The sequence below is a fragment of the Astyanax mexicanus genome, chromosome 3 (assembly GCF_023375975.1).
Source record: "Astyanax mexicanus isolate ESR-SI-001 chromosome 3, AstMex3_surface, whole genome shotgun sequence".
Lineage (NCBI taxonomy): Eukaryota > Metazoa > Chordata > Actinopteri > Characiformes > Acestrorhamphidae > Astyanax > Astyanax mexicanus.
In genome coordinates, this window is record NC_064410.1 from 23356721 (window position 1) to 23380411 (window position 23691).

The 23691-nt window shown below is 40.8% G+C and overlaps 1 protein-coding gene across 2 annotated transcripts in view; it reads left to right on the forward strand.

Annotated features, from left to right (window-relative positions):
* Nucleotides 1–23691, forward strand: part of LOC103033741 (glutamate receptor ionotropic, kainate 5) — a 239690-nt gene that overhangs the window by 155761 nt on the left and 60238 nt on the right. For both annotated transcript variants that reach the window (XM_049476212.1, XM_049476214.1), the window contains exons 7-9: nt 12054–12232; nt 14855–14908; nt 23065–23226. In XM_049476212.1, coding sequence (XP_049332169.1) covers nt 12054–12232; nt 14855–14908; nt 23065–23226 — 395 coding nt within the window. The remainder of the gene's footprint in view (nt 1–12053; nt 12233–14854; nt 14909–23064; nt 23227–23691) is intronic.

Genomic DNA, 23691 nt, shown 5'->3' on the forward strand with positions numbered 1-23691 from the left:
AACTGTAAAATATATTAACAATTTGCTTGGGAGAGAATACCTCAGCATAAATGATTGAGATGGGAGTGGCTACTTGATTTACAGACTGCCATCACCTCCCAAAAAGTAAGCCAATTGTATAAACCACTTATATTAAAAGTGAAATTTTAATTTGAACATTAGTGGCTACATATTTATCACACATAGTGTAGTTTATAAGTGTATAGAATAGAATATTTTTTAAATTAAATTGTGATATTGTCTTTTATTTACCAGTTTCAGCATTTCTGTGTACAGGTGCTGGTCAACGAATTAGAATAATTTGAAATAGTGCTATCATGAAATTCTTTGAATGCATTTTTTGTGCAGAAAGCAAATCAGGTGTTCACCGCACCTGTCCTACTCGTTAGACTAATCACAGAACTCGTTACCTTTTTACTCGTTAATTTGCTCAGCTGAGCTTTCCAAAAGGCCCATTTAGGCCATTTAACTGTGACACTGTTGTTTTATTGAATTAGAATAATGGAGAAACCGTTTCATTGAATTAGAATAAATGCTCGAATTTTTGTTTTCTGTGAAGAGTGTTCACTGTGCAGTATAAAGTCAGGGTTGAGTAGAATTTCTAAGTTGTAAAATCAATCATGGGTAAGCAGCGCGACCTCTCAACCGGAATAGTGGCTCAAATTCAAGCCCTTCGCCAACAAGGCTTGACCCAAACTAAAATTGCTGAGCAGCTCGGCATCAGCCAGTCTTCCGTCTGCAAAGCTCTCAAAAAAACTGCAGCAAGCGCACCAACTGTTCCGGCGTCCGAAAAACTTCTGCTCGCGACAACAAGCAGCTGAGAAAGATCGCAGTCAGCAACCGGTTCAAGTCCACTTCCGAGCTCACCGACTTGTGGAACAAGCAGACCGGCGCTGACGTCTCCAGATCAACCACTTACCGTTGTCTGCGCGAACTCTGCTTCAAATCTCGCGTTCCAGCAGTAAAACCGATGCTGAACAAGAAACAAATGGAGAAACGGCTGAAGTGGGCCAAAGAACACGGCGAGTGGACTGCTGAAGACTGGCAGAAAGTGGTCTTCAGTGACGAATCACGCTTCTGCATCTCCTTCGGTGACCAAGGTCCTCGTGTCTGGCGTCGTGGTGGCGAAACCTACAACCACGAGTGCGTGAAAAGATCCGTCAAGTTTCCCCAGAGCGTTATGGTCTGGGGATGCATGTCCGCTCGAGGTGTAGGGAAACTCTGCTTCCTCAAGAAGACTGTCAATGCTGCCGTATATCAAGATGTTCTGGAAACGTTCCTGATTCCGACTGTTGAGGAACAGTTCGGCGAAGAAGACTTCATATTTCAACAGGATCTTGCACCGGCTCATGCGGCAAAGTCGACCAAAGATTGGTTCACTAAAAAACAGCTTGAAGTTTTGGTATGGCCGGCCAACTCGCCTGACCTCAATGTCATTGAAAACCTTTGGGCCATCGTCAAGCGGAAAATTCGCGACAGAAAGCCTACTATGCTGGACCAACTGAAGCAGAACATCGGCACTGCCTGGGAAGCTGTGAGTGCGGAAACTTGCGACAAGCTGGTCAAATCGATGCCGCGGAGACTTCAGGCAGTCATACAAGCCAAGGGGGCAACCACAAAATACTGAGAAAGTGATGATTGTAATTATAATAAAAATTATTCTAATTCAATGAAACGGTTTCTCCATTATTCTAATTCAATAAAACAACAGTGTCACAGTTAAATGGCCTAAATGGGCCTTTTGGAAAGCTCAGCTGAGCAAATTTTTTTCCAGGTAACGAGTTCTGTGATTAGTCTAACGAGTAGGACAGGTGCGGTGAACACCTGATTTGCTTTCTACACAAAAAATGCATTCAAAGAATTTCATGAAAGCACTATTTCAAATTATTCTAATTCGTTGACCAGCACCTGTAAATGACCCACAAGATGTTCCAGCCTCCTAGGCTAAAGGTTAAATTCCTTTAGATTGTGTCAATCATCTGATTTCAGCATTTTAGCTGTGTCATCTGGGTCACTGACCATATTTTGTTGCATTTTTTTCTTTAAACACACCCCCTGTTCCTGCTGCCCTTTTGTATTTACGTCTAGTTTCTGGTCTATTTTCATACGTAAGGCACAACAGATTATAAGGCACATTATTAAAAAACAATAGTAAGGAACAAGGGTGTCGCCATGTTTCCCTTCTAATTCGAGCAGGTCTCGCCACTGGGAGCCCCTTAGTAAACAAAACTATAGTTCTAAAAGAAAAAAATATATATATTTTAAAGTCAAACAAGTGCTGTATGTTAATCTACACTGATTTTTTTTTTCTAAAAACTGTTTGTTTGGGTGAGTAAATCGCTTCCGTTAACTTGTGGTAAAAGCTTAGATTTCCAGTATTTTAGCACGGTTAGCAGCAGCGCTAGTCACGGTTAGCGCTAGTAAATGCTGCCCGACCGCACTACACTGAGGAATCCTGAGTGTTACAGTAAGCCAGGGCATTATCAACTAGCGGGTCATCCCTCATAGCTTGTTTTAACACAGTAAATGCTGCTCCAGCCTTGGTGCTGGAGAAACTTCACTGAAACTCCTTTATAAAGCTTTCTGTGGAGTGGATTTACTACTTCTTACAAGCTGACTGGTAGAATTCATACATAAGGTGCACCGAATTATAAGGCGCACTGTCAATTTTGGGTGTGTCTTAAAGTGAAAAAAATACGGTAATTAGATCTGGAGTTGAGATTCGAGTTGGACCATGGTGTCAGGCCATGGCAGTTGGGCCTGGGTTGAGACCTTATTAGGGAGTCGGTTCATCAGTGCCATGCTTTAGCCTGACTACTGCCAGCGTCTGAGCTTTTGGACATACTTATGAATAAAGCTGTATCTTCCTGCACTGAAGGTCTTATAGACTCTTCTTTCTTCCATCATCATCAACAACGGTACAACTTGTCGTGTGAGGAAGATGAGATAACCACATGTCTCTTCATTCCACGCTTTAGAAATAAAAAATAATGTCAGTTGAAGGTGGGGCCGGCTTCACGATACACAACAATTTGATGCTGTGTGCAGAATAAATATACAATATAGGCTAGGCTACACAATCTCTTACCTAAAGCTGCTGTGAAAATGCTACTTTCTTGCTCACACAGATACTTGACACAGAGTTTATTAATAAAGGGGTTAAGCTTACAAGAGTTATGAGGGACGGCAAGGTCATTAACAAAAGGGCAGTAAGAATAAACAACATACTAGAAAAAGTATTGAAACAAGCCATGGTCATACACAGAAAATCTAAAAAAAAAAAAAAAAAAAAAAAAAAAAAAAAAAGCAAAAAGGGAAGGCAAAAGAGGAATCAAAAATAGGTCGGCAACTAAGTAACAATAAACTGGGCAAGGCAATAACACGGAAGTGGGAAATACAAAAATGGTTTGTAACAAAGGCAGAAATACAAAAGAAACTCACTAAATAACAGCTAGAAAAATTGATTCTATACTCAGCTATGTGGGGAGCAAACAGAGGTGTATATATACACAGAGGTCTGGTGGGAATAATCAGAAGCTCGGGGAGCTGGAAGAGTGGAATCAGAGAAGTCCAGTGTACTTGCATTCTGGGAAGTGAAGTTTTGTGTAGCAAGTTCAGAGTCCAGAGCAGGTAGACTGAACAGCATCAGGACTGACATACAAAGCTTCAAGTTTACAAAAATTACATTATTAATGTATTTGTACCATACCAACTATAGATCTAAAAATGGCCTTAATCCAAGATATGGTGTTTGATGATGAGAATCATTAATTTAGAGTCTCATGACCTTCCTGTACTACAGATATATGTGCTAGTGTGCACTACTAAAGCTGTCTACTGTTAAATGGAAATCATGTTAAGTGGAAACAAAGCAAGTGGGCCAAGAAGAGATCCCTGTGGAACACCATTAATAATATACTGTCACTTTGAGAGGCAGTAATCAATATCAGACAAAGTAATATCACACAGTCAGACAGTCAGTTTAAAGTGTTTTTTTTTTTTTTTGATGAAATTCATGTTAAAATTCTAAAGTGGTCTATGCTGTCTGATGCAGCACACAGATCCTAGCAGTTCTAGGTCAGAGATCATCTGCTGCTTTTCATGCTTTTACTGAATCTGGAAAAATGCCTCAAAAAATGTTTCTGTGGAGCTGCATAACCTCATCATGTTGCTGTCAGAAAATATCTTTGAGAAAAGATGTTGGAAGAGGATCAAGGAGGCAAGTGGCAAGTTCAAATGCATCATTATTTGATGAGCTCCTGATCATTTATTCCATTCAAAACGTTGTGAGGTCAGGTGACTCCCTCAGGCGTTCAGTGTCAGTCAATGAAAAAGACCCAAAAATGTTATTTGTAAGAAAACCTATTTGAAACAATATTTGCTATCAGTGTCTTACGCCTTATTCTAAAACTGGATTAGTTTTACATAAGGATGCAGGGAAATGTATTTTTCCTACAGAACAACTATAAAATTTTTGATTGATGTAAAAAAAAGTTACGAAATCTCAGGAATCTCAGTTAATAATCTCAGAAAATAAATGAATGGGAAATGGGAGTAGCTACTCGATTTACACACTGCTGTCAACTCCAAAAAAAATGTGAGAACCATTTTTATAACACACCTACTATGTAGGTGCTGCGAGAAACATTGTATAGGGTATAAGGTATAGTTTGGCTCGTCTTCTGGATTTGAGTGTTGTATGTAATTCAACACATAAGAAAAACTTTATTTTCACAGAATATATACAGAATGTGCTCTTGTTCACAGAATGTGCTGTACATCAGGAAATGTGCTTTGCTGTTTGGAATCAACAACATTAGAAACACAGTGGAACTGTCCAACTGAGCAGCAGCTGAAAGAGTCATGATTTCCTGTACTGTCACAAAAAAAGCACTTTAGAGCTCGAGGTGTAAACACAACAAAAAGGGCTGCTAATCCGGTGCTTAAAAACACTTTAGCCTAAATCTTATTCCTCTGACTGCTGCTGCTGTACGTTTAGTTGTGATTAATTGTGGGTTTTGCCCTTTGTTGTTTTGGGTGCAAACTGGCATTTGTTAGCGCTGCTGTTTTGCTGTGCTAATAGTCTCTCACTGCATGGTCTGAGTGATTCACCAGAGCTCTAGAGTACGACCAATTTGGAAATACAGTTAGCATGGACAGTTAGCCGCTAACCATCTCCAGTAACACTGGCAGTCTGTTAGCCTAGCAGGCATTGGGCAGCTGCATTCTAGTGTTGTAAAGGGTTAACTTCAGACTGGAGTAAACTAGTAAAATAGCAGCTAATCCACTATCCACTACGTGTCATAATAAAAGTCATTGGATCAATAAAGAAAATCAGTTTTATTCTATTTTGACTTTTGCTAAGTACACTTTTGATCAAAATATGGTAAAATATCTAAATTATTTTAATAATTGCATCTAATTTTAGGCGTTTTAAGCAGGGCTGGTGTAGATTATTACTTCAGTGCAACACATTTCAACTGTTGTAATGTGTAAAAATGTCTTAGAGTGTAGTTGCTTTTTAAGACGTACTTGAGTAATTTTCCTTAAAAAAAAATTAATTTAAGTGAATAAAGCTGAGTCATGGAAGATAATTCATAAGATACTGAGCTATTAGATGTTCAGTAGATGTAGAAGCCCTTAAAACACTTGCACTTACATTTTATTGTAATTTTATTTATCTTAAGAGATTGAAGCATTTGTGCTGGTGCACCTAAGAAAAAAAGTTTCAATGGCACACCACTGCAACCAGTGCAAAAAGTTAGTGTAGAGCCCTGTGCACTCTTGAGAGGGGTATATGGTTAGTGGTGTTAAAAATCTAAAATATTCATTCTCTTTCCTTGATGAGAACCATGACAGAGCTGAGCTAAGCCTGCACACATAGTGAGAAGCATAACATTGGCTGTTAATGAGTGTCTACACATTTGTGACAGCTTCATACAAGGAACAGAACTCTTTAAACTGTTCTATAACCTTACAGATAAGATTGGACCAGCTTTTTTTTCAACTAACAGAGAAAAATAAACTGATCACAGATTGCATATATACATCGATACAGATACAAGGCTGACGGATCTTTCCATCACCAGTCTTACTACCCATCCTTCAGTGCATGCTTTTTTTCCTTTGGTCCTCTAATCAGTTCATTAGATGTTTCTCGTTCTTACTCACTGGGTAGTTTTTTGTTTTTTTGCATCATTCTGGCCTGAGGTTCCTTCTTCGTTTTCTCTGCAGTAACTAAGTGTATTGGAGCAGTGATTTTCGGCTGGAGCTGAAGTCATTAACCTTGTTGTGTGTTATTGATGTTACATTAGAAAGAGGCTCATCGTGTAAGGCATTAGCGAACACAGCGGTGGATGATGCATTAAAGTAGCATGACTCTGTGAAATTAGCCATGTACTTTCTGTCAGAACATGAGCCGCTGACATCCTTTCTGAGCGCGCTCTTTTATGGCTTACTGATGAGATTGGCTCTTCCCTGCACTGCTCAGGCCCAGCGCAAGGTCAGGTGCGTGCGAGGGTAATGTTCTGAGCGCTACTGTTTACTGCTTCATAGGCATCTGTCTCTATTGATCCCACTGTTTTCCACTCAATTAATCAGCACTCGGTGCGTGAGTGGGTGTGTGTGTGTGTGTGTGTGTGTGTGCGCGCGTGTGTGTGTGCCAGTGTTTGGAACCACTCGTCTGGTTGTTTGTGATTTTAATTCTGTAAGTACACTCATTATCAACAACATAGATGCACCCAGAAGGAAGTACTGGATTGCAATGCTATTCGGAATGAAGGTAAATGTTACAAGTAACAATAAATGATTGACAATTTTGATTTAATATGACCAGAGACTGTAAAAAAAAAGATGGACGTCGTATCGCCGTTCCCATTCATTCAATATAAAAAGTCTGCGCAGTAGAGACCAGAGGAGGGAGAAAGACTGTGGATTTAAATAACCCCCCCTGTTGAGGGGGCTGCCTCAACAGAGCTCACACAGTCTATGGTCCCGCCCATACAGTCATTGGTCCCACCCCGGCTAGGTGTAACCCAGCCCTTTTACAAAAAACACACCTTTTTAAATAGAGCTTAATAACAATTAAAAAAAAATCTGTAAAGATATAAAAATGTAACAATATAAGCAGAGGTTACACTAGCTGTTACATTTAAATAATGGAGGTAGAATTACAGTATATTGGGAAAAAAAAAACATGATTAAGATTGTTGTCTGTTTTGCCATTGAAACCTGTGGGGATGGGTGGGGTAACACAGCTTTCTGCAACCGAACAGCAGGGGGCACCCGACCTGTGGTGGCTTCACTTTTGAGAAGCGATGCTCTGTAGAGCTTGGGCCGAGATTCACCACCACGTTCCTCGGGCCGGGTCGGGTCGGGCTCCAGAAAATAGTCTGAGATGTAGGCATCTGTTTTTTAATTATATTTTTATTTTTAAATAAAGCTCTGGTGTGATGATCACGATGTTGCTAAGTAACCAAATATTATTGTTAACGAAAACGAACCAAATAACGAAAACTAATTTATTTATAATCGCTGTTTTCACTCCCGCAGTTGTAGAGCGGGGGGTGTTGTGCCGATTCTGTCAGCGAAGCGGGAGTCTGATTCTGCAGGCAGTTGCATTCGGCAAAACAGCGGCAGCGCGACGGCACCTCGTGGTCCGCGGTGTTAGTTGTAAGCGCTCGCGCTAGCCGCAAAATACGACAGAAAACACTGAGAAACTGCAGAATTATATATGGGACTAGAATATGAGCACGAGGAGATAAAAGAGAACCTTTACCTGTGAGTAGCTCACATCAGAACACGCAAATTCTCTTGCACGTGAACTCCTCCGCGTTGCAGCACTGTGTGTAGCTGTTCTTAAAAATCATTTAAATTAATGAATAGTTCTCTGCTTCTATGTTTCAGTGTTAATTAACATAATTCTGATTATATTTCGCTCATTCAAACAGCCCGAAAACAGCCAGTTTATGGGTCGGGTCGGGTCGGGATTGGGCTCATAATGACAGTTTATGGTTCGGGTTGGGTCGGGCTCGGGCAGAACGTGCACGGGCTCGGGCTGGGTCGGGTCGGATATTTTGGGCCCGATCTAAGCTCTAATGCTCTGTCCAGCTATACACAGTCTATGAATATGACCAGTATTTATTGAGCTACATATGCAAATGTAGTGCATACATACATGCATACATACATGCCAGATGCCATGGATTTGTAAAGCTCTTTAAAAGCAGCAGTGGAGAGTGCATTTAGAAACGTCCTTCGAATCCCGGTCATGTTGCCATCGGCTACCGGAGCCCTTGCTCTCTCTGGGTGGGTAGATGGTGCTCTCTCCCCACATCTCTCCAAAGGGTGATGTCGATCAGCACAAGGCTGCGTCTGTGAGCTGATGTATTGGAACCGAATCGCTGCGCTTTCCTCCGAATGCACTGTGATGCTACTCTGCAGTGCTGCATCAGTAGCAGTTCGAAAAGAAGCGGTGGCTGACTTCACATGTATCGGAGGAAGCATGTGCTAGTCTTCACTTTCCTAGTGTCGGTGCATCACCAGTGATAGGGGAAGTACTAGTGAGTGGCCTTGTAAATGGGGGAGAAAATGGGAGAAAATTAGAAATTAAATTATAAAAAAAAAAAGAAAAGGTCCACCGTATTAAAAAAATATAGACTAATATGGAGAATATTTATTGAGCTATATCTGCTGAAGTAGTGTGTAATGCATGTGTAACGGAACATGCTAAACATAATGGATTTTACATTACATTACATTACATTTGGCAGACGCTTTTGTCCAAAGCCACTTACAAAAGTCAAGTACAAAAGTAATAGGAATTAAGATAAACCATTTTAGATGGGCTTAAGGGTGGTCGAAGGGAAATAAAAGGATAGAGAAGTGAAGGAGGGGAAGAAGGAAATGGGGTTAGAAGTAGTTAGTTTGTTAGAGGTGTTAGGAGAGTAAGTGCTCTTTGAAGAGCTCTGTCTTCAGGAGTTTATTAAAGATAGTGAGAGATTCTCCTGATCTGGAAGTGGAAGGAAGTTTGTTCCACCATTGGGGAACTCTGTATGAGAACAGTCTGGATTGCTTTGTGTGAATGTTTGTTTGGTAAAGCGAGGCGACGTTCATTGGAGGAGCGCAGCGGTCGGGAGGTAACGTAAGCCTTCAGGAGTGAGTGCAGGTAGGAAGGAGCTGTTCTGTCATCACCTTGTAGGCGATTGTAAGAGTTTTGAATTTGATGCGAGCAGCAACTGGTAGCCAGTTTATCCATATCCAGACCTATCCTTGATTAAAAAAATGTGTGGAATGCTATTTGAAGCACTATCAACACTCCATCCCTTCTGCAAATTTTGCATGAGATGGATTATTACAGGACGCCATTAGGAACCTCTACAAGCCAGCTTCATGCCAAGCCTTCTTTCTGTATGTATAGCTCATCCTATATTAACCATATTAGACATTTTAGTTTTTTATTTATTGTTTCTGGCTACCTTTAACTTCCGAACATATAGCACTACAATCCAATGCTTACTTTTGGGTGGAATTATTATTAATATTTGTATATTTGATGTAGATATATGAGGTTGATGTATATAAGGACTTCCTGATAGTTCTCAATGGTGCTCCTTTTCCCGGATGTTCCTCTCTGACATAGATTTTTGTGGGGTTGTGTGTGTGTAAATGCCTCTGTTGTTTGTGTGTGTGTTTGAACATCATTGTGTGCACATGAAAAGCCTTGGCAGTCCATTTCCGTGGCCCCCTGTTGTCGTAATTGTGCATTCACGGTGCTGCTTTGTTGACTGCAGTCCAAATTCAATAAAGTCACCATATGGATTTTGCGGTGGCTTAGCCCACAAATTTATGCACATACAGAATCACCTTTATTGGCACTCAAAGTCACTTCGCTTCAACAGTCCCTCACTTTAATTTACAAGAGCATGGCTAGAGATCAGGTTATGGTTTGTATAATTGACAGTGTATGAAGGCTTGTAAAGGTTCGGCATGATTCAGTGGCATTTAAAGTTGTACCAAAAAGCAGTATATCGCTGCTGTTTTATTTGAAAAAAAAAAAGTATCTCTATTTTTGTTGTTTCAAATTTTCTCCATAGTTTGAAACCTGTAGCTGCTCTGTTTCTGAATGAATAAACCAACAGAAATGCTTTAAAACTGCTTTGAAAACTCTTCCATTTAAGTTCTCCTGTAAACTCTCCATTATGGATTGCATAATGCATTTTTTCATGGGACGTCGACAATCTGAATCTTCTTAATTGAGAAGACTTCTTAAAACATCATTGAATTTAAAACACAAATGCCGTTATGACTTAAATTAGAACTCAGAGAAGAATAAGAATGAGTTTTCTGAAAGAGCCGGAGCTCAGATGTCATAATTAGGCTGTAGAGTGTGTGTCACTTTCAACACTTTCTTGCTTTTAATTGCTTTAAATACTTTGGAAGCTCTACAAAACTTTGGCGAGATAAAGCTCCTTGTCAGGAAATCTTTTCTCAGTAGAGTATAATTACCCATAAATATGACTTTTTAAAAAGTAGCTTAAAGTCTGGGACTCCGAGAGGATCAGCAGACCGAGACGCTGACACACTATGGCCCAAGTGTAGTGTGTTAAAATCCCAATTCAGGCTGTTTTTACCATCAGCAGCCAGAGTCTGAGAGAGCACAACTGGTCATGCTATATTTAGGTGTGTAGGTAGCAGTACTCTCTCCCTTCATCATTCCCAGAGTGATCCTGACTTAACTCAACTGTCTACCTTTCTATGCATACATTTTTACAGAAATGTGAAATTGAATAGCATTGCTGAGGTAGATTTATGACTAGAATAGCATTGCTGACATAAACGTGTGACTAGAATAGCACTGTTGGGGTAAATTGGTGACTAACATTGCACTGTTTAGGTAGATTTATGACTAGAATAGCCCTGCTGATATGAATGTGTGACCAGAGTAGCACTGCTGAGGTACATTGATGACTAAAATTGCATTGTGGAGGTAATTCATGACTGGAATAGCTGTGCTGATATAAATGCGTGACCACAGCAGCACTGCTTGAGTATATTGGTAACTAAAATTGAACTGTTAAGGCAGATAAATGACTAGAATAGCACTGTTAAGGTAAACTGGTGAAACCAAAATAGCACTGCTGATATAAGTGTGTGACTTGAATCGGACTGCTGGGGGTAAATTGACAACCAAAATTGCTCTGTTGAGAAAAATATATGACTAGAATAGGACTGCTGATATAAATGTGGGGTTAGATTAGCACTGCTGAGGTCAGTGTTTGTTGGTTTGTCTGCTGGAATATTAAACATATGAACTGTTCAATAAATGTTTTTTTTTAACCTTAACCTTTTTATGATCTTTTTTTAACATATTACTTAAAATGTACATATTTTGGTACCACTTTAAAGTAAGACTACCCTTTATAAAGGGTTTATAAATTAGGTTATTACGTAATATTGATTAGGTTGTAAATGCCTTAAAACCATTTAATCAAGTCATTTAATTTATAGTTAATAAGTTGAACATACTTACAAATATATTAATATGCCAGATTTAATGCTGACTGATGAAAAACACAAAGTAAGGTCAGAATCTAGAAAAATCTGAAGTTTGACAGTAGAAATGAGTGTGGAATCACAACTTTGCCATTTTTTTAACTCACTGTTGTCATTTCTACCCATGTTATTATTTATTTATTAACTGCTTATTAATGAGTTTTAAAGTGTTTGCAGCCTAATTAATAACCATAAATAATCTCCTTTATAAACCATTCATAATTCAATTTAAAAAAGCCACATTATATTGACCATAATTCTCCCCCCCCCCCCCAAAAAAAAATCCAAGAACGTTCACACTTTAAAAAAATGTTTCTTTCTATTGTACATCTGCGCTGTAGGATTTTATTGAAAAAAGTTGTTCTTCCAAAGGTCAGAGAGAAATATGTTGCCATAATAATTAGATAAAATATGTCTACATTATTGAACATGCTTTTAAATGGCAGCACTCTCTGAATGTATTAGTACTGATTGCTCTGACCCGACTCTCCATCTCTCAGGTCTGCTCAGACTGGAGGAGCTGGTGCGTCGCTTCCTTATCTCCAGGGACACGCTCTCGGTGAGGATGCTCGACGAGAGCCTGGACCCCACCCCCCTGCTGAAGGAGATCCGCGACGACAAAGTAGCAACAATTATCATCGATGCCAACGCTTCAGTGTCTATACTTATACTAAAGAAGGTACATAACCACGCCGTACGCTGACTCATCACTTACTCCCAGCCATCCATCACTAAGCTGAACACACACACACACACACACACACACCATTAGCTATGTGTAGACATATTCAATATGCTACATACTGTATACGCTTGAGCTGATGCGTCACGTGCGCGCATTCATTTCCTTCTCAATTTGCATTCAGTTCAAGCCAATTTACTTCAACTAATTTTGCATTTCGCTTAATTAAATTCGTAGTGTTCCTCATTATTCATTCGACTGAGTGGCGTCTTGAAGATCCTGCTCGTTTATACGTCTTCATCACGAATAACAATTGATTACTTGCCATTTGCTGTGCTGAAATGTCAAAATTGTAATAGCAGGCATTAATATGTTGTTGTTTTTTTAATATGCCAGCAATCAAATTGTTCTGTTGTTGAGTTTTTTCTAAGAAAGATCAAGAGCTATTGACAGGATTACTAGGCAAACGAGTGGGAACCATTATTATAGTTATTATATGTTTAAGTGTAATCAAGCTAATAATACATATGGACAAATTACAGCACACAGAAATGGAATAAAACCCTTTTTAATGAGGCATGTGCTGTGGTTAGTGGTGCTGTCGTCATTAGCCAGGACCAGCAATGCAGCAAAACAACAACATGATGGTAAGCATAGATGTATCAGTAAATGCGTGCATGTAGTTATAGAATAGATTTTATTTATGTTACCATAGCCAAATCTGATCCGAGTGAAACAAAATATATATATATATGGAATTGACAATGACGTTTAATCATAAAGTGGCTGGTTCTTGCACAGATTATTCTCTAGCTATGCTATTTTAGTATTATTAAATATATTTAAGCAATTGAACACGAGAGGGAGTGTGTTATCACGAATAACATCACTATGTTATTCGTGATAACACACGACCTCAAGTGTTCTATTGCTTTTATATAACTTTTTTTTTACAAAATGAATTAAAAAAATAAATCAAAGAACTTTAAGAAATTCAGAATGAATATGTTTTAATATGGACTGAGCCTTCCGCCAAAAAGTAGTTCCACAACAACTGTAACAGAACTGAAACTTAACTACAAAACGGTGTATGGTTCATGCAGACTAACACCACGAACGTTAGCTTCAAAGCAAAATTGGGAATAAGCGAAGGTGGTAACGCTAGGAGCGTGAAATAACCCTGAAACTCTCCTCTCCTGCGCAGAGGAGTCATCTTCAGGTGAAAGCTGCACAGTTTTTGAGCATTTCTGCCTGTTTTGCTGGGTGGTGTTGGTTGGCATGCCGGCTGGACTTGCTTTAGCTCAGCATTAAGTTAGCTTAGCCTAGCCTGGCTGATTAAGTTACCGTTCTGGCTGTCGGATGGCATTAGCCGAGCGATTTTCCTTCCCTTTTTTCCACAAAAGACGAGCCAGCGCTGCGGGCGAGCGCGCCGTGGTTGAGCACTAGCCTGTGCTAAGCTAACGCTGCTGCCGGTGGTGGTGGAGGGGATGATTCAAAACTGTACTGTGTATATACGCCGTTACTCTGCAACGTGTCGGCGGAGTGATACAAGTTTAGTGTGAGAAGGCCGTGATGTTATCACAAATATCAGCACGGCTAGAACACTTCTCAACCAATCCTGATTTATGTTGCATTTGGTGTGATACAACTTAAGCAAAGTAAAGCAAAATGAGTCTCAGTCCAAAAATTAGCTTTGCCTGGATCTTTAATGAATCTTCCAGACAGATCAGGAATTTTAGAATGTAATGGATAATGAAAATCAATCAAAGTTTAAGTAAAAAAAAACAATAAACAGTAGGGGAGTAACGGTACAGAAAATTCACGGTTCGGTTCACACCTCGGTATAAACCCCACGGTTTGGTACATTTTTTGGGCGGTTGGTAGAAAAAATAAAGAGGCTGGGCATTCTGTATAGCCTCACCTTTATTAACTTCATAATAACAGTGAATCTTCATTATAACCAGGGTTCTCTCCTACTTTCATCATGAGAGGCTCCATCTTCTGGATCTTGTTGGAACAAATAGAACTTTAAGAACAAAAAACAACAAATAAACTATAGATATTAAACTACAGATATTTTTTCCTAAACATATTGAGAGAGAGAAAGAGAGTGAGAAAGAGAGAGAGAGGGGGGGGCAGAAAGAGAGAGAGAGAGGCAGCGCACATGAGAGAGGGTGTGCGAGAGACAGTACAAGCGCCTAACCCTGCGTTCACACTGGAAAGCGACATGCAACCATATAACCTGTACCGTGTATTCTGCGTGCCTCAACCAGCATATTTTAGCCTCCCCCAGTCTAAACTCCAGTCTGTTTTGGCCAAGATTTTATACTTTAACTCAACGGACCTCATCACTCACAGGTGAGTGGTTTACTGTATATCCTCAAGGTCGACCTGACTGGTCTGAACTTGTGTTGATAACAGATGTATGTTCACAAAATATGTTGTATATAAAAGTTTTTGTTCATTTGTTCAAACTCAGATCAAAGAGAAATAATAAAACTATATATTTCCATGACAGTCACAATCATTAGCTTCTAACTGCAACTGCTCTCTCTCTCTCTCTCTCTCTCTCTTTGTGTCTCTGTCTCTCTCTCTCTCTCTCCCTCTCTCTCACCCTAGGCGTCAGAGCTAGGCATGACATCAGCCTTCTACAAGTACATCCTGACCACTATGGTAAGACACCCCACCTACTTTCCCCCTTCAACCAATGACACCCCACCCTTCTTCTCTACCCATAATCCTGCAGTAGGGAGCTGGAGTAGAGCTGGCCAAAGTCCAGTCAGCTTATCAGAAATGCGTGATGGGTCTGTGCCGTTTATCATCATCATGGTCGTAGCAGGATTTGCCCTTGTTTGAGGCAACTTCCTCCTGCTTAAATTCATAGCCCATATTTTTAGGTCATATATTCATCAATGTGGAGCTGAGTGGTTTTGCACAACAACTGCGAGGCAGATTCTGTAGAGATGCTGAGGCTGGTGGGAGCAACACTTGGCTCTGGGGTTTTCGTCAGCAGTAGAAGATGTCCTTTGTGCATTTATGCATTTATGTTTTTTGTTGAATCTTAGATATCAGAGGACAATTAAGTCTAGAGCCCAATAGTATTACACCATTTGCTCCTACCACTTAGCCCTACACCTTTACTGCATGTTCCTGTCTAGGAGTAGAGAGTAATTTTTGAGATTCAAGGTTCAATTAGCAGGGTAAGAGCACAGTTTTGCTCAAAACATTGCAATGCACACAACATTATGGGTGACATACCAGAGTCCAAAAGAGGACAAATTGTTGGTGCACGTCTTGCTGGCGCATCTGTGACCAAGACAGCAAGTCTTTGTGATGTATCAAGAGTCACGATATCCAGGGTAATGTCAGCATACCATCAAGAAGGACCAACCACATCCAACAGTAACAATAACCCGGATTGTATCCAAAAAACATAAAACCACGGCTGCCCAAATCACGACAGAATTCAATGTGCATCTCAACTCTCCTGTTTCCACCAGAAATGTCCGTCGGGACAATCAATTATTGTGGTCTAAAACCAGGTGTTTCAGTTTCATTGTCCAACCCCTGATAGATAGATAGATAGATAGATAGATAGATAGATAGATAGATAGATAGATAGATAGATAGATAGATAGATAGATGAGTAATGAACAGGAATGTCACTATGTTTTCTATCTAATTCTGCAGTGTAATGCTAAGCTAACCTAAGCTAAGTAAATAACAAACACTAGAAAATAATGTACACAGATTTCTCTCCTGAAAACTGTCTATTTGGGTGAGTAAAGCACTTCAGGTTATTTACAGTAAGCTTAGATTTCTCGATTTTCACTAAAGCTCGAGCATTAGCATTAGCGTCTAACCGCTAACAGTTAGCGGCTAATGCTGCCTGACAGTGCTACACTGAGGAACCCTGCTCTAGTAAGCCAGGGCTCTATTAGCTAGCCGTTTGTCCCATGTAGCTTATTTTAACACGGTAAACTTGCAGACTACAGTCCGATATACTCACCTCTGAACAGCAGGAAAGCTAGCTGCTAAAGCTGCTCCGGCAGTGCTAGCCGAGGTTAGCAGCAGTCTGCAGGCAAATAATTCTCACCCCTGAACAGTCAAAAACCTAGCACAGCACGGTTCGCGGCTAATGGTAATGCTCCTGGAGAAAATTCACTGAAACTCCTTTATTATTAATTGTTTATTATGGATTGTAAGTGCACCTTATAGTGCGAAAAATATGGTAGTATGTCTCGGTAGCTAGCTAGCTCTGTTCCACCTTAAATAGTTCAGCAGTCATATTCTAGCACATTAGGCTCCTGCATGATTTAAGGTGTAACATGAAAATTTAAGTCAATTAGATTAAATTAGATTCGATTAGATTAGGTTTAACATTGTCACTAAGGAAAAACAAGTGCAAGCCAATGAAATGCAGGTAGCATCTCACCAGAAGTGCTGAGTAGTGAATTAGTGTATAAACAACTGCATAATTCATGAGCAAATAAACAAGGATTCAAGGAGATTTTATTGTCATTCGCATCACATGTGGTACATGAGGTGGAACGAAATTGTGATCTCACGATCCAGTTTTACACCCAAAGAGCTGTTATTAATAGATATATAGATAAAAAAGAATACAATAAAAGAAATAGAATATACAAAATAGATAGATAAATATCCCAAAGAATAAAACAAATAAATAGAGAGTAGAAAGGTTCAGCAACTTGAAGTCCAGAGTGCAAGTGTGCTATAGCAGCATGATAATGTGAATTAGAGCAGTGGAGATAAAGTGTCTCAGTGCAAGTAAAGTGACCATGTTTGTAAACAGTAAACAGTAAATTGTCCTTGGTGTCAGTGCAGTGTGTTTGTTAAGTGGAGTTTAAGAGTCTTACAGCTTCCGGAATGAAGCTGTTTCTGAGTCTTGTTGTTTTGCACTTAATGCTCCGCAGCCTCCGGCCTGAGGGGAGTGGGACAAAAAGTGCGTGTGCTGGATGGGTGGGATCCTTCCTGATGCAGGTGGCCCTTTTCCTGCACCTGGAGGTGTAAATGTCTGTGGTGCTGGGGAAGCTAACTCCAACAATCCTCTGTGCAGCCTTCACCACCCTCTGCAGTGCTTTCCTGTCTGCAGCAGAGCAGCTTCCATGCCACACATTGATGCTGGAGCACACAACGCTCTCCACCACACATCTGTAGAAGGAGGTGAGGACTGTGCTCCCGAGTCCAGCTCGTCTCAGCCTCCTGAGGAAGTAGAGCCGCTGATGTGCCTTCCTGACAAGAGTGGAAGTGTTGTTGCTCCAGGTGAGGTTGCTGGTCAGGTGCACACCCAAGTACCTGTAGCTGTCAACCACTTCCACCGCAGATCCTCCAATGTGCATGGGGAGGTGGGCATGCTTGCCCCTTCTGAAGTCCACAATCATCTCCTTTGTCTTTTTTACATTGATGCAGAGGTTGTTTTCTCTGCACCAATCCTCCAGGTGTTCCACCTCCTGCCTGTAGCTGGACTCATCTCTGTTCGTGATGCATCCAACCACTGCCGTGTCGTCTGCAATCTTCACAATATGACAGCCTGGATGGAGAGGTGAGCAGTCATATGTGAGCAGTGTGAACAGGAGGGGGCTCAGCACACAGCCCTGAGGGGAGCCAGAGCTGAGGATTATGGAGGGGGAGGAGATGTTGTGAATCCTCACAGACTGCGGCCTGTTGGTCAGGAAGTCTAGGACCCAGTTGCACAGGGAAGTGAGGAGAGTTTGGTTATCAGTGTCTGAGGAATCATAGTGTTGAAAGCAGATGTGAAGTCCACAAAGAGCATCCGAACGTAGGAATCCTTCTGCTCCAGGTGGGTGAGGGCAGTGTGTACCACGGAGGAAATGGCATCCTCTGTGGATCGGTTCTTCCTGTATGCGTACTGGTGTGGATCCACAGTGATGTTGATGGTGGCTTTGATGTGGGTCTGAACCAGTCTTTCAAAGCACTTTGTGACTATCGGAGTGAGGGCTACTGGCCGGTAGTCATTCAGACCTGTCACTGTGGAGCTCTTGGGGACTGGGATGATGGTGGCGGTCTTCAGGCAAGTGGGGACAGCTGCCTGGATGAGGGACGCGTTGAAAATGTCGGCCAGGACGTCCGAGAGCTGGTCTGCGCAGTCTTTTAGCACCTGTCCGGGGATGTTGTCCGGGCCGGCAGCTTTCCGGGGGTTAATCCTCCTCAGCGTCCTCCTTACTTCTGCTGGTGTCTCCTGGTGAGTGTGGGAGTCTGGTGCTGGGGGGTGTGTCAGGGTTCTCAAAGCGGGCGTAGAACGTGTTGAGAGCCTCAGGCAGGGATGGGTCTTTGGAGCTTTGTGCAACGTTAGATTTGTAGTCCGTGATGCACTTGATGCCCCTCCACATGCTCTGTGGATCCTGGGAGGAAAAGTGTCCCTGGATTTTCTGAGCATATGCAGCTTTTGCCCTCTTAACTCCAGCAGTCAGCTCTCTTCTAGCCCTCCTGAGTTCATCCGAGTCTCCAGATCTGAAGGCAGCATCCCTGGCTTTCAGCAGGGAACGCACCTCTGCGTTCAGCCAGGGCTTCTGGTTCGGGTAGCAAGTCACAGTCTTGGTAGTAGTGACATCCTCCACACACTTGCTGATGTACCCGAGAACAGCAGATGTGTATTCCTCCAGATCCAGCTCCCCCTCACACTCAGCAGCCTCCCTGAAGACCTGCCAGTCTGTGCAGCCGAAGCAGTCCTGCAGCACAGCGGCGCCGTCACTTGGCCACACTGTGATGGTTTTCTGTGTGGGTTTTGAGCGTCGCAGTGGGGGGTGGTATGCGGGGACCAGCATGATGGAGATGTGGTCCGATAGCCCGAGGTGGGGGCAGGGGAAGGCTTTGTAAGCGTCTTTCACAGAGGAGTAAACAACACGCAGTTTGTGCACCAACCTTTGTTTATGTAGACGCACAAGCCGCCCCCCCAGGCTTTCCCGGATAGCTGGCTGCGGTCCGCTCGGAAGAGCTGCCGGCTGGCGAGCTGGAAGGCTGAGTCCGGCATGGTCTGGTTCAGCCAGGTTTCCGTGAGACAAATCACAGTGCAGTTCCTCATCTCCTCAGAAACATTCATCCTCAGCCGCAGCAGGTCCAGCTTGTTATCCAAAGAGCGGACGTTAGAGAGGAAAAGCGACGGAATCGGGGGTCGGTTAGCATTAGCCTTTAGCCTGGCTAGCACCCCAGCGCGTTTTCCTCTCTTCTGACGCCGCTCGCACCGCCTCCTCCTCTTGCCCTTTGTCTGCAGTGATCCGCTCCCCCACGCCGGAGCGCGGAGGAGCTGCAGCTCGCCCAGCGTAGCTCGGATATTATTGTCCATAGTTGCTGTTTTATTGACCAAACTGTCCTTAATTCTCAGAAGTTCGGTTCTGCTGTAACTCACACGCATGGGGCGCGTAAAGTTGGGTTCAGAACTGACGTAAAAACAGCTCAAAATAGGGTGTTCGCTAGGAGCGTGAGAAGCCGCTGCACTACTGCGCGCCGCCATCTTTGTAGGCAACAAATGAGGTAGACTAAAAGTAAAAAATACAGAAATAAATTAAGCGCTTGAATGAATCATTCCAAAGAGCAGAAATACCTATATACCGTATTTTTCACACTATAAAGAGCACTCAAAATCCTTTAATTTTCCCAAAAATCGTCAGTGCTCCTTATAACCTGGTGCGCCTTATGTATGTATTTTACCAGTCAAGTTATAAAGAGCAGTAAAGCCACTTAGCTAAAATGCAGCGTTATACAGCAATTCAGTTTAGTTCTTGAGCACTGAGACTCGAGACTCGAGCATTAGCACGAACCGTGCTAAGCGCTAGCTAGCTCTTTTACCTTTCAAAGGTGAGTATTTTTAGCCTGTAACCTGCTGCTAACCCCGGCTAGCACTGCTGGAGCAGAATTAACATAACCTGCTAACCGTGCTAAGCGCTAGTTAGCTTTTTTACTGTTCAGAGGTGAGTATTTTTGGCCTGTAGTTTGCGTGTTTACCATGTTAAAACAAGCTACATGGGACGAACCACTAGATAATATACCCTCGCTTACCGGAACACTCAGAGTTCCCCAGCGAGCGCTGTCAGGGAGCATTAGCTGCTAAATGCTGCTGGCCTTAGTGGAAATCTGGAAATCTAAGCTTACTGTAAATAACTAGAAGCACTTTACTCACCCTAATAAACAGTTTTCAGGAGAGAAATCTGTTTTGATTGATATCCGGTGCTTGTTTGACTTTAAAATATATATTTTTTAAGAATTATAGTTTTGTTTACTTAACTTGGCTTTACAGGTCTTTACAAGCGAGAGCTGCTGAATTAAAAGGAAAACATAGCGACACCCCTGTTCATTACTATGTTGCACAATGTACCTTATTATTCAGCTGCCTTGTGTATGAAAATAGACCATAAAATAGATGTTTATTGATAGTGCATCTTATAATCTGTAGCGCCTTATAGTGCTAAAAATAGGGTATGTATAATATTGTAGATAATTGAGTGAGAGAGTTAAGTGATGGTGTTATATGTAATAAAGATCTGTTTAAGAGGTTGATAGCAGAGTAAAAGAAGCTGTTCTGGAGGTTTTTTGTAGCAATTCACTTAGGGCAGAAAATAACAAATAATACGTGAGGAAATATTTTATTTTACCTCCCTTTTAATGACAGGAATTATTAGGGGGACAGTAATAAATAACAGTTTTAATGCACTGAGATAATGGGATGCTCTAAACATTCATTAATTAGCTAATTATCCATTGTTTACTGTACTTTTGCCGGATGCTGCTTTTAACCAAGCCCCCCCACAGCGGTCACACTGTGCGGACACAGCGTCCTCATTTGGTCCTCCACCCACTCTCCAGTGCTGCTGAAGCTCAAAGGGATCCTAGCATTTCCCCACAGAGTAGCAGCAGGCGGGTCCTCCAGCTCCTGAGTGTGGTTTCCGCTTATTAAACTGAGCCCATAACATATACTTAGCTACAGCTACACTTGGCAAGCAAGGGAGGCTAAGCTAGTTGCTAACAGCAATACTCAGGGTCTGTACAGGCATGAAAAACCTGGAAAAGTCATGGAATTTGAAAATATCAATTTGCAGGCTTGGATAAGTTTTGGAAAAAGAAAAATACCCAAAACATTTTGGGTAAAGTCATGGAAATTTGCAATTTACAAATGAAAAAAAAAAATTAAGCTAAAAAAAAAAAATACATCAGCTCAGAGATAGTTTAGTAATTTAGCCCTAAACAATGCAGCTCTCAGGATCTGACACATTTAATTATTAAAGATTGCGTCATTATTACTTAAGGATTTTTAAATTTTTTATCATTATAGTCTTAGTTGGTTTTTGGTTTGTTCATGTCTGCACTGATGTTTTAAAGATTGCATGATCATAAAAAAAATTTGCCAGAAAAGTCATGAAAAAGTCATTGAAATGTATTGGTTAAAAAGTGTATGAACCCTAAATACTGTAGAGTTCCCAACTTTGGTTTCACATTACTAAAGCTGGGTATCGTTTTACAATTTTTTTTGTAACCGATACGATACTTTGAATTCAATACCGATACCCGAAAAAAGCTTTTTTTTTATATAATTTTCTTAATTGTAGAAACAATATTTATTCTTACACAACTTATCAATTTAACGGTTGACATGAGTAATCTCATTCCATCACCATGAGAAACTTCCATCTTTTGGATCTTCTTGAAACAAAAAAACAATAAGCATGTTTGTGACGCTTTGTTAAGAACAAAATCAACTGCATTACTTAATCAGTGCTTAATCTATAAATCTTTTCCCCTAAGCATATGGTGCTGTATGCAGTTAATTTCTGAAGATTTATTTCACAATATTTTCTATAATTTTGATAATAACAATATTAAACAATAATTTGCATTATTTAAAAATATGTTTGGGAAAGTCTTATATTGTACTAGCCTTCAGTTCTTAAAGGTTAATAATTGGTTGGTCAATATATATAATAATATCTATAGAAACTATATGTTTAAGACATTTTTTTTATTTACTTGAGTGCAAAAATCGTACAGTGCACATATTAGTAATATCAGTAATAAAAGTGTAGTGTGGCTCTTTACTGTATTATAATATCTCAGGTTAGAGAGAAAGAAAGAGAGAGAGAGAAAGAGAGAGAGAGAGAGAGAGAAAGAAAGGAAGTGAGAGGCAGAAAAAGAGAGTATGAGACAGCCAGTGACTGGGGTCTTAGTACTGCAGCAGTGTGGATGAATCTTTCGTGGTAGAGCCAGACTTTAGAGCACTTTGACATGTTTACCTCGTTACGTCTGCGTTTATGAGTGTACTCTTTGCACCAGAGCGCTGTTGTGGTATATATATATACATTTTTTACCTCTCTTTTACCTCCATGTTTTACACGTTTATATTCATTCAATGCAAAGTATTAAATATAAGTATCATTTTTTTTTGTTTGTTTTTTTTTAGACCTATCGGTTGGTACCTTTTTGGTAATAAGATTGTGCACGTTCCTATAGACTGCCTTTACTGTATATTTTCTGTATGAATGCGGGAAATGTTGCTCTTGAAATGCCCTTGAATGTGTGTGTATATATATGTATATATGTGTGTGTATGTGTGTGCCTGTATATATATTTTTTTCTTTGTTTTTCTCTCTTTCTCTCTCTACTTTTTGTGAAGTTGGAAGAGCTGGGTAGTGGGATGTAGGAGGGGGTTAATAAGTAATAAATAATAAAGTATTTTTAGTCCTCCGAAAAGGGGGGGGGGGGGGGAACATGAACCCTTCTAGCATTTGATGAAACTTAACTAATAAATGTCTTAATTTCTCTTTCCCTCCACTGCTGCTCCTCTCTGCCACTGTAAGGACTTCCCGCTGCTACGGTTAGACGATGTAGTAGACGACCAGTCCAACATTGTGGGATTCTCCATGCTGAACAACAGTCATCCCTTCTACCTGGAGTTCATCAGGAGCCTCAATCTTTCTTGGAGAGAAGGATGTGACCTCAGCCCGTACCCTGGTCCAGCTGTGAGTCTCACGCACGCGTGCACACGCACAAACAAACCAACGCACACTCTGCAGTACACCGGGGACATGCGGCGAACATATGCACTTCATTCTGTGGAAAAACACACACATCTTTGTGGAGGGTAGAATCTATTGTTTTCTATTTGCATGTTTAGTAGGCTAACATGATTTACTAGAATATTATTTTATTAAAATAATAGTAACCTCCAGTAATGCACACAAAAAAAAATCAAGGCGTAACAAAGTGTTTTTAAAGCGATTCCATAAAAAAGCAACTTTGTACCTTATAGACATTATAGAACCATATATGTGTCTTTGGAACACTCTCAATTGGAAAGTTTATTTTTTATTTTTTTATTTTATTTTTTTATTTTATTTTTAGCTTTGCTATTTATTAGTGTTTATACAGAGTTTTAGCTACTGTGGGCATTGTGAGAAGAAGACAAAAATCTATATATATAAAAA